At 37.1% G+C, this 16,447-nt stretch overlaps 1 protein-coding gene across 1 annotated transcript in view; it reads right to left on the bottom strand.

The window, feature by feature from the left end:
• Positions 1 to 5,690, bottom strand: part of LOC132565445 (rho-related GTP-binding protein RhoE-like) — a 29,598-nt gene extending 23,908 nt beyond the window's left edge. The window contains exon 1 of the mRNA XM_060230085.1: positions 5,197 to 5,690. Coding sequence (XP_060086068.1) covers positions 5,197 to 5,334 — 138 coding nt within the window. The 5' untranslated portion in view covers positions 5,335 to 5,690. The remainder of the gene's footprint in view (positions 1 to 5,196) is intronic.
• Between the last annotated feature and the right edge of the window lie 10,757 nt (positions 5,691 to 16,447).

The following is a 16,447-nucleotide window of genomic DNA, read 5'->3' as shown; positions in this document are numbered from 1 at the left end:
TCTTTCTAACCCCAGTAAGTAATTTGTGTAAATATAGAGTATCACCAAGATAGTCTTTATCAATGGCTGGTTAGCTTCATCAAGCCTCATATCCTCGTCATCCCCCTATCCTCTCAATCCCACAAACATAGCTGCAGTTTTTCATTTAAAAATGTTTAGTTTAATAAAATTGGGAAGAAAATATGGAACAGCTGTATGTAAATAAAAACTGTCACTTATGGTCAAGTACAACTTCAAATTTCATAACTCCAATATAGATGCTAAGCATCATTAGATTTGACGTCAAAACTAACAAACGGGAGGGAGAAAGGCCTGAACTTTTCAGCCAACGCTTTTTGTTTGAGAAACCGGACTCCGACCTGTTAACGATACAATCTAATCCATTAGCAGTTTATTTGGTGCTCAGATTTCATAGATAGTGAAAAATATGGGTCATGACTGTTCTGACACAGTCATCAAGATCACCGAGTTTTAGTTGTAGTATACAATCAGTATAGTTGAAGAACTGTTTTGTTTCGTGGGTTTTTGTAAATACTGTACATGTATCATTAACATATTACTATAATTTTTAAATTCACAAACGAGATTCTTTTTCCAAATTGACTTTTGCCGTGTGATTTAATGACTCTGTGTTATAAATAAAACAACAAATATATACTATCCGTCTAACAAATAAGATTTTTTTCTAACCAAATTATTTCAAATTTCACTCGGCTCAGCAACAACTACTGCCAAAATTTTACAACGACAAAAAGTTATAAAATCTTCAACTGGAGCCACATCGCTGTGGTGTCTGTTCAAGATAATGATCCGACAGGCGAAACAGACACCGCATGCAGATTCGATTTAATGTTCATTTCACCACTAAATACATTTCCATTCCCGTCACGAGCAAAGCTTGTTACACAAAAACTGTTTAATAACGAGTTGTATATCTACACAATGCAGAAGGTTTTTTTTTTCTTGTTAATTTTACAGATATCAAATTCGTAAAGAAATCAATATTTCTGTTTCTATGTGTTGTATTCTTCACATTTCGGTTATTTCCTTCGGTTATGTCTGCTTTCGATAATGTTTCGAATTCTTAAAGATTCAGCAATATAGCTGAGTGAATGTCTAGATGGTCTAAAAGAAATCGACAATCCTAAAACTTCGAATATGACTTTCAGCTATTCGAGTGAACATGCCGCGTTGAAACATTCACTACTCAAAGAGGGCTCCCTTTAAATTCTAAAAACAACTATGATATATTTTAAAGTACAGGGAATCAAATAAAATCCGTTTACACTGTAAAGTGCCATACAACAAACCTCTATATAAGTGTACATTGAAATCTGGACATTAAATTGAAATCCCGTGGTCCACATTCCTCCTAAATACCTGTCACTGATAAGTTGTCAAATTTAAAACTCTAACCACTAGAAAAATATCTCCCCCGCAAAGTGCAATATGTGGTCCACATTACAACGTGAAATACTGGTTTTTTTTATAGGAATCTATAATAATACGAAGGGTATTGTGTTATTTGTATAACTTGTGGAGATTTCGATATCCGTTAACGTATTGGTCTTCAAATTAGATTATATTTAATTATAGCGTCAATCTCTTCTTCACATTTTTCAAGGTTTGTTAAATTCTATGGCAATTTGAAAGAATGGTAAAACGTGAATTTTGATCAAAAGCACATAAAATCAAATACAGTAGTTCAGTTGAGAAAATGCCATATGCATTGCACAAGGATTTAAGATCGCGGAGACTCAGTACAAGGGAATTGGGTGCACAAATAACAATGCAACATATGTATATATATATAGATAGGTAGATAGTTTTATGTTTCATACACACGTCTCTGATCTCATCAGACTCGAGACGATATTATATAATAACTATTGGCCCTGACGGGCTTGGAATAAGCGTAGTGCTCGGTTATATGAAACACATCTAGTTGTAGTTCGAATTTGCGGAATGGGCAGATATTGAACCCGCTCGCAATCACTCCGACAAATGGAAATGTGATTTACAATTAGGAAACAAGAACAATATGTGAATATCACTGTATCCTGAAAATTAGTGCAAACTTTTGAGAATTATATAAAAATCATGCATTTCTCGCGACTTTTTCATCAACCACTATAATCGGAGTCTCGAGAGTGCTCAAGATAATGACAGAAGTTCAGTTACTTTATTTAGTTTACAGTTTTTGTGGTCAGAAACTTCCGCTAATTACCAACAGATAGGAAACGTGAGTATACTTAGTCTGACTCACTCAGAGTAAAAACACTCCGAACTGATGCTATGACTGTCTTATCTAAAACATGCCATTCCTGTGTATCAACTGACGACTCGCTGTCGTCCGGCTTTACACAGGTCATCGCCGAGATCAAATAAATATCTACGTCAAATCACGTATAATACGTCTTTAATTAACATGTAATTAAATTTTCTGAAACATCCATTTTCTCGGTGAAATCCGTAAATCAGTTTTAATTATGGAGTGATTATACAAAGTTTGATAGTATGCTGTTGAAATTAGATGTTTCTTTAAGTCACACGGAACTTTCTCTTGACTCGTTGTATGGGTCTTCAGGCCTGGGGTGGGGGCATGAGGGTATGAAGGCATTTCCAGCGAAAATAGTTCAGATCAAATGCTGTTCATTCTATTTCTAGTTCATGATATGAAATGGAAATTTCGATTGATTCGAAACATGTGTTTCCTCATGTAGTATGAACACCTATCTGTCAAAATGTCGTAACAGTTTTGGAGTTGAGGCCTGATGAGACCGAGACTACTTGCTACAGAAAGATTTTTTTTACACGAGTGTAAATCAAATGTCTACTTAAACTTAATTAAATTTAAAAGTGATGTCAATTTCAGCTTTCTTCAGTGCTGAAAGACTCGTTACTGCTATCATAAGCAAGTAATTACATAATGAACACGTGTACATCGCGATGGCTAATGACGCATCACGTGACTATACCACCACAGTGTTACTGTATATTTAGGTAACCTAATTGGATAATTAAATTATCGCAATAATTTTGCATTTTCTGACAACGGAGAGTGTCAAAAGTCCTCAAACTGTAAATGATAGGAACGTGTTTCTTTTCTCCATTGGCATCCGAAACCAGTCACCACCTAATTATAAATAATCCTCTAGCCTTTGTCTAATTACGCTTAACGTTTGTACTAACATCTGTAAGTTTGTATAATTATCATCAGAAAAAAGACATGCGAAAACCACAGAAGAAAACAAGTGTAATTTTCTGACAAGCTGCTTTCATAAAAAATGGCAGTATGTTTAGGGCCTGTAGGCAGGTATGAAAATTGCATATAACGATCTTATTAGTTCGTCAAATTGTGGATGCTGGTTATCCTTATTCACGTACAGTTGTACAGACACGTGTATTTTACAGTCCCGCGTACCTATAACTTTGTAATCACGCCTTAAGTATATGGCTCTTATTACACAACGCGTTGAATAATAATACCAAAAATATGTCTGACACTTCTCGCGCTATGAAACCTTTAAATTGTCTAGATTATTATGCTGGGAATTTAGCCGATAAGTCAAAGGTGATATAAAACTATGAATTTGAGCCAAGTTATCTACAGTTCGAGTGGACAGATAAAACACTGACCGGTGACAAAACTACTCAACGAACCGTTGTTGCTACCAGGAAAATTGGGATGTTTTCTCATATGTAATATACATACGGTCTCGTGTACAATGCCATCGTTGTACATTGTATAATTTTTATTAGGCGTTTATGACCGACAAATATGTTAAATCTGCCACTCCTCTGCGATCATGTATATATAGGTCATCAGGTGAGAACACATACCTGTAATATAGACTACAGGTAACACACAGGTGTGTATGCTTGTCTAGCGGTATATGTACTCCGGAGTCCGGACGATACTAACAACCAAAAAATGTGATAGAAACAATTCGCATGCATGTTTTTATTGAAAATGTCAATTTACATAATCCGGAAGAAACGAATGACATTCTATTTCTCTTAATCCTCAGTCACCGATTAACCCATTAAGATGTATTTTAACATGGAACAATATAGAAAGATTATAAATATTATTGTATCAAATCACGACTAAAATAGCTCAATTATTATTTAAATTGTAACAGCAGAGTTCCAAAAAAATTACAAGTTATTTAAATCCCGTCTCCAATACTGAATGTTAACAGTTTGGTTTTCTTCAATATTAACCTACTTAAAGCTAGTTTTAATCCCTATTTCAAATTTGGCTCAACTTGGGCGAACAGAATAAGGTATGTTTTGCAAATCATACAGCTATATGGACGTACAAATAGGGACTTCTGATTACGACCCCGAATGAAAAAGTATATTTCTTGCAAAATAAAGCGAAATCGACAAGCGGTTTGGATTTTCCCGAATCTGTTCCGTGAAATGAACATTGAGTCCAGTATCCAAAATTTTAAGCATTATCTGTACTTTATTGGCGGAGTGATCGACTGCTATTATTAAGCTCTACAGTATACAATTATCTATTGTTTGACCTTTTGCCCTGACGTACATAATGACTTGATAACTCGTCGATAGTGCGTCTGGCCACGGTTATACATATAGTCGACCAAGGTACACAAATGTAATTAATCAAAGTCATTGTAATTATAAACCTATTGTTTACAGCTGGTAGTTTTCAGACTAATTTCCGTGACATTTGTGGTATAGATGATAATGATTTAATAAGCATTAGTATGGGGGGGGGGGTGTATCACAGAAAGGCCCCGAGACTGGGGGTTCGCCGATATAAGACGTGCAGTGCCGGTCCCAATTGACAAATCTATTTTATCTCGATGTGTAATCATTCTAGGTAATACGAACTTAATCTTGAATGGACGCGTTTTGTAGGATCTCATGTAATCTAGTATTTTTATCTTTTGATAGATAAATTAACAAATGGGTAATTAAAATGTATGGGGTGAACTAATACAACTTGCCAACTTTGTGGAAATCTATCATATACAAACCTATTTCCTATCTCTCTCGTTCCGTCATACTGCCCCCTTTCTTTCAATCCACTTGTTGGACCAACAACAAATAACATTGATTACGATGGTCAATATACAGAACTTAACAACGTTTCCCAATAACAGAAAATTCAACAAAACTGTATTGTGTCCTACGAGCCTTAACACTAAATCATATACTTACATCTTTATGTTCTCCTTGTACGTATCGTTTGATGAGGGATGTTTTCCCACACCCACAATCTCCAACAACCACAAGTTTAGATTTCACAACCGTTACAGTTGAGGCTGCCGCCTCGGTTTCTCCTCCGTTTTGACCCATACCTGGTCTGTGTATTTTAAATCCAGTCGAAATTTTCACAATTGTAACGCGTCTCAAAAGGTGAACTGTCAGAACTAGCAATCCGTCACAACTTTTAACTCAACTTTACGTGTTTATAAATCTCCGTACTGCTCGCTCGGACTCCACGTGGCTACCAGTACTGTCAAGGCATTAGGCAATCGGGATACTTCATACTCCACCTACATTCCTCAAGTTGACCACAACTTTACATAGTAAAGGTAATTTGTGGTTTTTCTGGGTTGCTAGGACTGCACCCGTGTAACTAGATAGTCTTATAATCACACACGCCCGTCACATTCATCGATTGGCCAGTCATCCGTCTCACGATTATTGCGTTCAGCTCACAGCTCGTTCTGTGTAGTAATGCCTAGTCAGTGAGAAAAGTCTGAATGACTTAAGTCATGTGATCAGTCAATCTGGATCCACCAATCAGATTGCGGGTCATACTGGGTCAATTGCAGAATTGTAGAAAGGCTCACAACAGGGCTTTTGATTCTATGGCTTGAACTAAAATTTTAGCAAGTGTAGCCGTTTGATATTTATTCAACGGAAATGAAAGTAAACCATTTAGAGTATTCGCGGAAGCCCGACATTAATCATAGGTATTTATTGTATAGTTCAATTAAAAAATAGGTGAAAAAGTGTCACTTATCAAAAGCGGGCCTCATCCGGCCAAAATAACAACACAATGATGGGTGTTGTTACACAATCGAGTTTGTGTGAATGGGGACCGATACCTGGTGGGGTTGATAGATATTCTATGTGTCATACACGGGAGCGAAACAATGTAATATTGCATACATGTTAACGGAAATTCAACCGTTATAATAATGATAATAAATAATTATAAATGTTTTCATGAAAATGTTGATACGCTCGTCTAGGACGATCTGGAAATCTTTCCACCGACCGAAATGTTCAAAATAAAACCACTTAACCATCATAATGACATTGAAATTACATAATAACATTTTCTTGATTATCAATTTTATACTTTTTCAGCTACCATATAAATACAGTTACAGATCGGTAATTTAAGACGATGATTTTACGGATGGCAGACGGCCACGCCCATACTATAAGATTACGGACACTTCGTTGGTCATTTTTTCCCCTCCAACTTGATAACACATTAAGTCGTGGAGTCGTCTTTCAGTGTCACAGTATTTACTGTATCAGACGTGAAGTGTCGAGATTTTATGTAACTTGACTATAAAGAAGTAGTAACACATGGCTCATTGTTATACTGTGTTGACAATATATATTTTCATTCACAACTCCCCCTGGACACTAACATGTGTTCTAACAGTTAGCTGACAATCAGTCTGGTCGTATTCATGATAAATGGCTTAATATAAAAATTGTCATGTAGTATTTCTACCATAAAAATGTCAGAAGCCTGCTTTACCTGCGGCGACGCTGCAAGGAATTGGCGAGAACCAGAAGTGTATAGTTCCGGTGTCCTCGGCTGTAAACTAGCGATCAACGATTTTACCTTATAAATTAAATACGTTTGTACAAATTTGAGAAATATCTAAAGATACTAGGAAGCTAAAACAAATAAGTACTATTTAGATAGACCATCTTTCTCGCGTGACGCTGTTTGCGGCTATATATAATGTGACGAAGTTAGAGGTCGCAATTAATTAAATTTTCGCCAATTACATTTTTGTTTAGATCTATTGCTATACAGGTAGATATCTGTAAACAGTTAAAGTCACAATTGGCGCTAATAAGTCTATAATTAATGACAATTTCTTTATTTAAGACATATATGATACTAGCATCGACATAACTATGATGGCAACTCCAACAACAAAACAACTTCTTGTTACAGTTCTTTTGTTTCCTGCAGATTACAACAAAGATAATGACATCTGCATCATTTCCGAACACAACACATTTACATTAAAGTTATATAGGATTGAATTTACAATGAAATGTCCACATAGTAATCAAAATAACAGAATTACAGACATATGATGATATTAAGTAACAGTTATATCAAATAGATTTACAAGTTTTACACAACTGTTATAATCCATGTGCACAAATGAATCGATTCTTCTCCACCTATCTTCTCTCCTGATTCCACATATTATTCTTTCTTCTGTCATAAGACTGGTTAATAGAACGAATTATAAGTATTGTAGGCATTCAAAAGTTGTCTTTCCTGGTACGAAAGGCAAGGGATATGATAGATTTACGATACGCAAGACCGTTAAAACAGTGATTTGTTTTAACAATGACGATTACAACTTGAGTCGGTTAAAGGATATTAAGTCATATGTAACTATCTTTCTTATTTCTACTTTTTTTTGTTTACTTACTAGTATGGATATGTATATGTGTATTCGTACTATAATCTCTCTCTCTCTCCCTGCCTCACTCTCTCTCCCTGTCCCTCTATGTCTCTTTTGTCTCTATGTCTCTCCCTGTCTATGTCTCCCTTTCTCTCCCTCCCTCTCTCACTCTCCCTCCCTCTCTCTCTCCCTATCTCTCTCCCACTCCCTGTCTCTCCTTGTCTCTCTCTCTCTCACCCCGTCTCTCTCTCCCTGTCTCTCTCTCTCTTTGTCTCTCTCTCTCTCTCTCTCTCTCTCTCTGTCTTTCTCCCTCCCTGTCTCTCCCTGTCTCTCTCTCACTCCGTCTCTCTCTCTTTCCGTGTCTCTCTCCCGCTCTCTCTCCCTCTTTCTCTGTCTGTCTCTTTCCGTCTCATTCTCTTATCATAATATACATGTAACTGTCCATCTTGTTTTGTCATTGTTACATATTAGTGGACTTAATATAAGTTACTTGTGCCCAATTCCATTATCTATATTTGATGCCAATCAGATATGTTTAAACTAAACTCAAAGTAATCCTAAACACGAACACAATGTAACATGTACATTAATACTTTCATGTGAGGCATGATATCACATTATCAATGGTTTAATTGGGATTATTTTTATAGACATCAGTAATATTAATCTGAATTCATTTACATTTTTCTCGTTAAGAATGAAAGCCATCCGACCCCGAAAATAATGTAAAAGTTCTTGATCCGGGAGGGAATACGGATACACATTTATAGTACCCGCCTTGTTTATGTTTGAAACAGAAGACCACAACTTATCAACTAGGTTTTCATTCTTGCACAATGTGAGTTAAAATATCTAAATATACAAAACCACATTTTTGACACTCCTCATATCATTATGCTATATTTAATGTTACAAAAGGTTAATAAAATTTGAATTGAAACGGCAATAATACCATATATATCAAGGGAGGCAACCCGTACAGAAAACTACAGCTGCACAGAGTGCGCTCCTTTTAATTCGTAAGTATTAAGTTGATAAAGCGAATTTTAAACAAGCCGTCTTTGCCTTAAAAGTTAAAATTTCAAATGACCATAACCTACTGTCGCTGTTAATTTTTTGTAAATTTAAAGTAAGAATAGCTAAAGAAAGCATTTGAGTGTCACCAAAATACATATCAAAAAGAGTTTTCTGGTAAGATATTCCCATCTGTTTCTGTGATATTTTGAATACAACTTTGCGGATCGATAAAATGGCGAATTAATACTTCCGATAGGATATTTCACACACACATGTAAATATACAAAAAAACACATGTTTTCTTTACAATAATCGACAAAGTTCTATGGGTAACTTTTGTTTTCACTATATCGCTCTTGCCACGAGATTAAAATGGTGTCACATACTGATTAATCCGGACCGGATTTATCAAAATAAACCCCAGGTCATATTTCATAACAGATTTTTCACACCTGTTAAAGTTGGTGTCTGTTTCACATGTCAAACTATCACAAATAGTTAAAGTATACAAATCAGCACACGTATATAAACAAGATATCCTGTTGTCACTACATGACGCGGTAGCTTGACTAGAACAATCAGGGGTTTGACTATCAAATCTGATCAATACCCTACAGGTGTTTGTTTAACAACTGCCACATATTGGAGATTTTCATTAAAACAATAGCAAAAAAGCAGAAAAAATGGAAAGTCGGAGGGAGTGGAGGAGGGACTTACGAATACATATAGATAAAATGATAACATGAGCATTTGCCAATTTTTCTATCAAAAGTGGAAGAAAAATACATGTTAACTACGTCACACCATAGAAATGAGATCAGTTAAAATTAACAGAAAAAAAGAAAAACAATAAACAAATACTGACAGAAAAAAAAACACAAAAAAATTAATAAAAACCAAAAACAAAAAAGGAAAAACAAAATTAAGGGAGACCATTAATAAGTATAGGTTGAATATGACCAGGTGTTGCGGAAGGGTCAACATTTCCTACTGAATCGACGGTATACCCATCATATACTTTTGGACCAATCCAAGGAATAATATGTTCTAAAGTGCAAATTTGAGAGCAACACCATAAACGAGCATCGAATACAATGAACCCTTGAATTGAGAAAGAAATTCAGCGCCAGGACACTCGACGCCGGAACACTCGACGCCAGTACACTCGACGCCAGTACACTCTACGCCAGTACACTCTACGCCAGGACACTCGACGCCAGGACACTCGACGCCAGTACACTCTACGCCAGGACACTCGACGCCAGTACACTCTACGCCAGGACACTCTACGCCAGGACACTCGACGCCAGTACACTCTACGCCAGTACACTCTACGCCAGGACACTCGACGCCAGTACACTCGACGCCAGTACACTCTACGCCCGGACACTCGACGCCACTACACTCTACGCCAGGACACTCTACGCCAGGACACTCGACGCCAGTACACTCTACGCCAGGACACTCGACGCCAGTACACTCTACGCCAGGACACTCTACGCCAGGACACTCTACAACAGGACACTCTACGCCAGTACACTCTACGCCAGGACACTCTACGACAGGACACTCGACGCCAGGACACTCGACGCCAGTACACTCGACGCCAGGACACTCTACGCCAGGACACTCGACGCCAGGACACTCGACGCCAGTACACTCGACGCCAGTACGCCAGTACACTCGACGCCAGTACACTCTACGCCAGTACACTCGACGCCAGTACACTCTACGCCAGGACACTCGACGCCAGTACACTCTACGCCAGGACACTCGACGCCAGTACACTCTACGCCAGGACACTCGACGCCAGTACACTATTCCTGTGTTCTTCAGTTTCTTCGTCAGCTATCGACATCCAACACGGATATCGTGACCTTAGAACATGGAATCTGTCATTAGTTAAGTAATACCTCCCATTATTAGTATCAGCTACACATCACACACCTGTCGCAAGGACTTGGATCGATCTTCTTACCCTACACAACCCTACATAATCCTACCGATATATAAATCGCTGGAAAATGAATTCATGGCAAGCCGTATGACGTTTCCCTGTATTATATAGCATTGCGCATGCTTGAACGAAGTTTTTGTCGCTCCTTACCACGTGGGAAATATGAATGTCGTATTACATACACATACAGCATTACTGTAGGTAACAGGTACATAGGGTGTTATATAATATCCCGCTGGTCGAGACAGGACAGGATTTTTTTTTTACATTCGTCGTCAGTATTATGGATGCAATAGATATCATGGTTTATTTAAAAATGGCTCGATCGTAGCCCTGTGACCAAGGAAAGACGTAGAAATATATGATAATAACTATAACACGGAAAATAGGAGTTGTGTAGTACATTCTTAGGTAATTTGTCATTTACAGTTTTTGAATCAAGAAATGAAGGAAAAGTTCCAAAAACTTGAAAAAACACAGTATACATTCCAAGTTTAGCGATGCATGAATGAATCTATTTTTAGATGTAAAATGAACAAGGAAGTCATTGTTGCCAAGATGGCGACGTATAAGACGAAGATGGTGTTTCTATCATGTTTACTATGTGCGGAGGATTATAATGTTCCCCGGACTTTGCCGTGCGGCCACACGTTCTGTGAAGGGTGTTTGAAAGACTACATAAAAAACCAATCCCGTTCGGATTTTATATGTCCAGCAGGTTGCTGTACAGTCGATGCTATAGACTCTAATATGAAGCTAGACGAGTTGATCGGAACTTTCCCGCTAAATACATTGTGTGATTCCCTAGCGAAATCTGATACTTTGAGTGAACGAGAGTGTGAACGCTGCCCTGCTCATACAAATGCCAAACCTGGAACGATGTGGTGTAAAAACTGCGAAGGGGTTCTCTGCGAAGACTGTGCTGTAGATCACAGAGAACGAAGGATATCCAAGAACCATGCTATCATTGACATCCAATCAGCAGTCGATCACATGGCCAACAGTATCGGGTTGGGCGAGAATTGTCGGTATCACCGAGCTAGGAAAGTAGATTCTTTCTGCTCTGTTCACCATGAACTATGTTGTTCTGAATGCGGCCCATCACGTCACTTTGAATGCAAATTATGGTCAGTACTAGATGCATCTCAGAGACAAGAAGAGGGTAAGGATTTCGAAGAAATGGCCATGAAAAATATCGGAATTGTGTCACCAGCAGGAAAAAAATTTGAAAGAGTTGGATAAGCAACAAGAGAAACATCTTTATGCGATGAATTTGCGAATGCGAAAGAAAAGTTAGATGCGTTACACAAACGACTTCGGGTTACAGTTCAGGAGGATATGAAAGTCAGAAGACAAAAGCTGGAAATACTTCAGCAACAGACAAGGATGTTCCGAATAGAGTTAGAAAACCACTCCAAAATTATCTCCACAATCACAAAGAACGTTTCTCGACATCAATCATTTGTGGTAATTACACAGATGAGGGAGCAACTGAAAATACATTTTCAAACTATACGATCCATTCTGACAGGTTATCCTGACATCAAAGTCGACCTGGAAGTCTCGCTTGTTCTGCAACAGTTAGACACAATGGTAACTGTAGGGGACATCACAGAGACATCTTATCAAAGTGTTGTATTTTATGACGCCCTAAGTGAGTTCGTACAATTGTTTTCTCTTAAGCCATGGGATGACCAATCCGGGTCTGCTGATTCAAACGACTGCGTTTCTTCTTATTGCGTATGGATCGCCCTCCATCCCCCACACCAGAGGAACATCCGGTTGAGGTTCAGCCTTTGGAGACTGTCACCCAGGTATCCGAACCTCCTCGTCGGTGTGTACCTGCAAGACCGGAAGTAGTGCTTGACAGCTCCTTAAAATGTGTGATTAATGTGAAGACCTCTGATGTTGGAAATCGTACTTGTTTAACTGGGGAAACATATCTTCCATGCGGCCGACTCTTATTGGCTGATTCTGGAAAAGGACAAATTATATTTTGTGATGAAAGATATAATATAATAAGCAAAGAGAGGATGCAGTTTGGTCCACAAGAAGTGGCGTACGATGAGATTAAAAATATAGTCTATGCGGGGACGGGACATGAAATCGTCAAATTTAGCCTCGATAGATTTAAGTTACAAAAACTCGGCACTATCGAGCTTCCTCCTGAAGCGAACCGCAACTATGGAATAGATATTTGTGAGGACACTTTAGTTGTAGGGTCACTCAGGATCGTCTTTCTGATCTCCAGGGACGGTCGTGTTTTACGGGTTATTAGTAGGGAGGGGAAACCGTACATCGTTACGGTCTGCCGAACTCTTAAACAGTTCTGCTACAGAGACGGAGACTATATTGTATACTGCAGGATAAACGGTGATGAGATATCCAGACATAAAACAAATTGGATGTAGGAAAATACGAGGCATATGCCTAGAAACGTGCGGCCATTTGTACATATGCTGCATGACAAAACCAAGAGGGTATGTATACCAACTGCCAGCAAACGAACAAAAAGGGCGAATTCTTCCTCTGAAAGGCACCATTAAACGCCCACGGTTCATCGCGTATCATCCAGGAAAACACGAGTTCATAGTGACGTCATTCCAAGAAAATATAGCTTTCGAAGCTTTCCTATTTGATGAAAGCGTCAAGTAATAAGATCGCGAAAAAAGGAATTAGTTGGCGCAATGTCACGCGCTACATGAAATTGGTTAAGTTGGTCATGTAACAAACAACTACTCGTACAATATATGTACGAACGTGCAAATTAACAGACAGGATCGGCTACACTTGGATCTTGTGTAATTCTTACTGTAAACGTTGGACGAAATGACCATAGAATTAAGAAAGGAAAACGTAAATTTTGACTGGCTTTTTATCTCATGAGAACATATATGTTAGCTTTATTCGGTCACTGACGACTAGTTTTAAAAGGCGAAACTCTTCATATAATCATTTCATCATCATTATACAATTTTTGCTGTGTCTTTGTTTTTTATAAATTGTTATGAGGGAGAGAAATTTTTTTTTTCATTTTAAGTGTGTTTTTATCAAGCTGATGGAAACTTTTTTCCCTACATTATCACGGGTCCTTCACCAGTGCCAACACTTCCAGACGGTGTGAGCTGTGACATAGTGTCTAGGTCCGCATTTAAAGCCCCAATATACGTAACATTCACCAAAACGTTAGTGTAGAATCACACATAATTATTGAGATATTCTCTAAGACGTTGTTCAAATTAAGTTATTCAAACAATAGTTACCATGACTTTCTGCATAAAATATTGATATATGAGCAGTTGACACTCGCTATTTGTAAACACACCTCCATTTTAAACACGCCGCCATCGAAATTACGATTGTTGCCGAACGACGTCGGAAAATTCGTGACCTGATCTCGCGAGAGTTGAGGTTTCTACTTATAGAGGAAGCACATGCAGATATGTCTACGGTAAGTTTTTGTTTACAAACATTGTTTGCGACGTCTTGTCGTAGACTTGTGGTATTCCTGTGATAAACATTCAGTTTTTGGGAAATTATTAGAAGGAATATTTAGTTTAGAAACGATACGACGCACAATTATAACGTTAGAATTCAGAACTGGCCTGATGTATGATTGGAAAAAAAGGAAGCGACTGGTGAACGTCTGTACTGTGTCTGCCATGTTTACACACGTGGAATATGCGCATGCGCAATGTCATCGCTACGAGCGGTAATGTATGAATTATTGTGGGTCCCACATTGTTTATTTTCCGATTTTTTCAATTTTTATTTAAATTGAAAACAGTCAGTTTTATTTTCTATAATTAAAGGAAAGTATTTGTTTTGTTACATATATTACGGGGAAAATAAGATAAAGTTTGTTTTATAGTGATTTTTACCTATATTGGGGCTTTAAATCTACATCATTCACGTTGTCATTTATACAAAACTTCTGGAGATTTGATTTGCACAGTAATTACAATGCCAGTAAATATTCAAACAATCAGTAAACGTGCAAAGATTGCTCATGCTGAAAATGCATCCATCTGTGAAAAGTGTTACGGTCTGTACGTGTTCTATTTACGGGTAGTTTCATTCTGAAAACTAGCACATTTTTTTTCTATTTGAGTACCCCCCACCCTCCTTATGTAAATTGAAATCCCTAGCATCAGTTTTTTGGATATCATAAATATTACTGCTAAAGCAATATAGACACTCCATTACAGATTAACAATTTGTTTTAATTACACATACTAACGGAATGAAAGTTAGACATAGTTTTAAGAGAAAAGTATGGCTATATAACCAATGTAACATTGATGAACTCAAAACAATGTTCACTAGCATCCCTTGGAATGATGTCCTTAACAACATATCTGATGTAAATGAAATGTGTTCATCTTTTACTGAGAAATTTTTTGAGGTTATCATAAAGTGTATACCATCTAAAGAAATATTAGTACGGGAATGGGACAAACCATGGATGAATGGGATCATCAGAAACAATATAAGGAAAAGGGAAAGATTAAAAAAGATAATGTTTAATAACAAATAGAAATAAATACAAACATATTAGAAATAAAATAAACAACATGGTTAAACGAGCTAAAGAAATTTTTTTATGAAAATATAGATTCAGTTATTGATAATAGCAAAAACAACCCTAAGGTATATTGGAAACTTCTTCGCAATATTTTAAAAGTTAGTAAACATACTGACATATCCCCACTTTTAGACAATGATACTAATGAAATTATATATGATAACAACAGTAATTGTGAATTATTGAATAATTATTTCAGTTCTGTTTTTACATTATTAGAAACTGACCTTGATGAAGCTTTACCCTTTTTTGAGAGGCGAACTGATTCTGTCCTAAATGAAATAATATTACTACCTAAAGAAATTGAAGACATCGTCAATATACTTGATACAAACAAAGCATCAGTACCCGACGGTATTAGTCACAAAATGCTAAAGTTACTATCTACTGAAATTTCTGTACCATTATCTATCATTTTCAATTATTCCTTATCATCTGGTATATATCCAAATGGCTGGAAAATTGCCCATGTTATGCCCGTATTTAAAGCTAATAATCCAAGTATTGTTTCAAACTATAGGCCTATTTCATTGTTAAGTTGTTTGGGTAAGCTATTTGAGCGTGTTGTTTATAAACACATATACAATCATTTAGTACAAAGTGATCTTATCTATAAATACCAATCAGGTTTCTTACCCAACCATTCTACAACCCATCAACTCATTGAATTATATCACTCAATAATTACTTCTTTGGAAAAATATTAGCATACTGTTTTGATTTTTTGTGATTTCTCGAAGGCCTTCGACCGAGTGTGGCATAAAGGTCTTCTATACAAACTAGAGAAATATGGCATTTCTGGAAAACTTCTTCTTTGGATACGTAACTATCTCTATGAAAGAAAACAGGCAGTTTTTATAAAAGATGCACTTTCTTCGTACAAACCTATAAATGCCGGTGTACCCCAAGGTTCAGTCCTTGGGCCACTCTTCTTCTTAATGTACATAAATGATATTTCTTGCGAACTTATCTCCCTGTCTAGACTTTTCGCTGATGATACATCCCTCTCTTATTCCTCTAGTAATTTAAAACAAATTGAATCCGCAGCAAGATCTGATCTCAGAAAACTTGAAACTTGGTCTAAAGATTGGCTGATGTCCTTCAATCCCATAAAAACCGAAGTCCTTATCATTTCAAATCTTCAACTTCCTTTTGTCCCCTCTTTCATTTTCGACAACATACCTATCAAAATCACCAATCAGCATAAACACTTAGGTGTTATTATTTCTA

Source organism: Ylistrum balloti, unplaced genomic scaffold (genome assembly GCF_031769215.1).
Source record: "Ylistrum balloti isolate Yb309-2 unplaced genomic scaffold, AGI_CSIRO_Ybal_v1 Utg369724, whole genome shotgun sequence".
In the NCBI taxonomy this organism is placed as follows: domain Eukaryota; kingdom Metazoa; phylum Mollusca; class Bivalvia; order Pectinida; family Pectinidae; genus Ylistrum; species Ylistrum balloti.
Note: the sequence above shows the minus strand (reverse complement) of the source record. Positions and strands in the feature narration are given on the sequence as shown.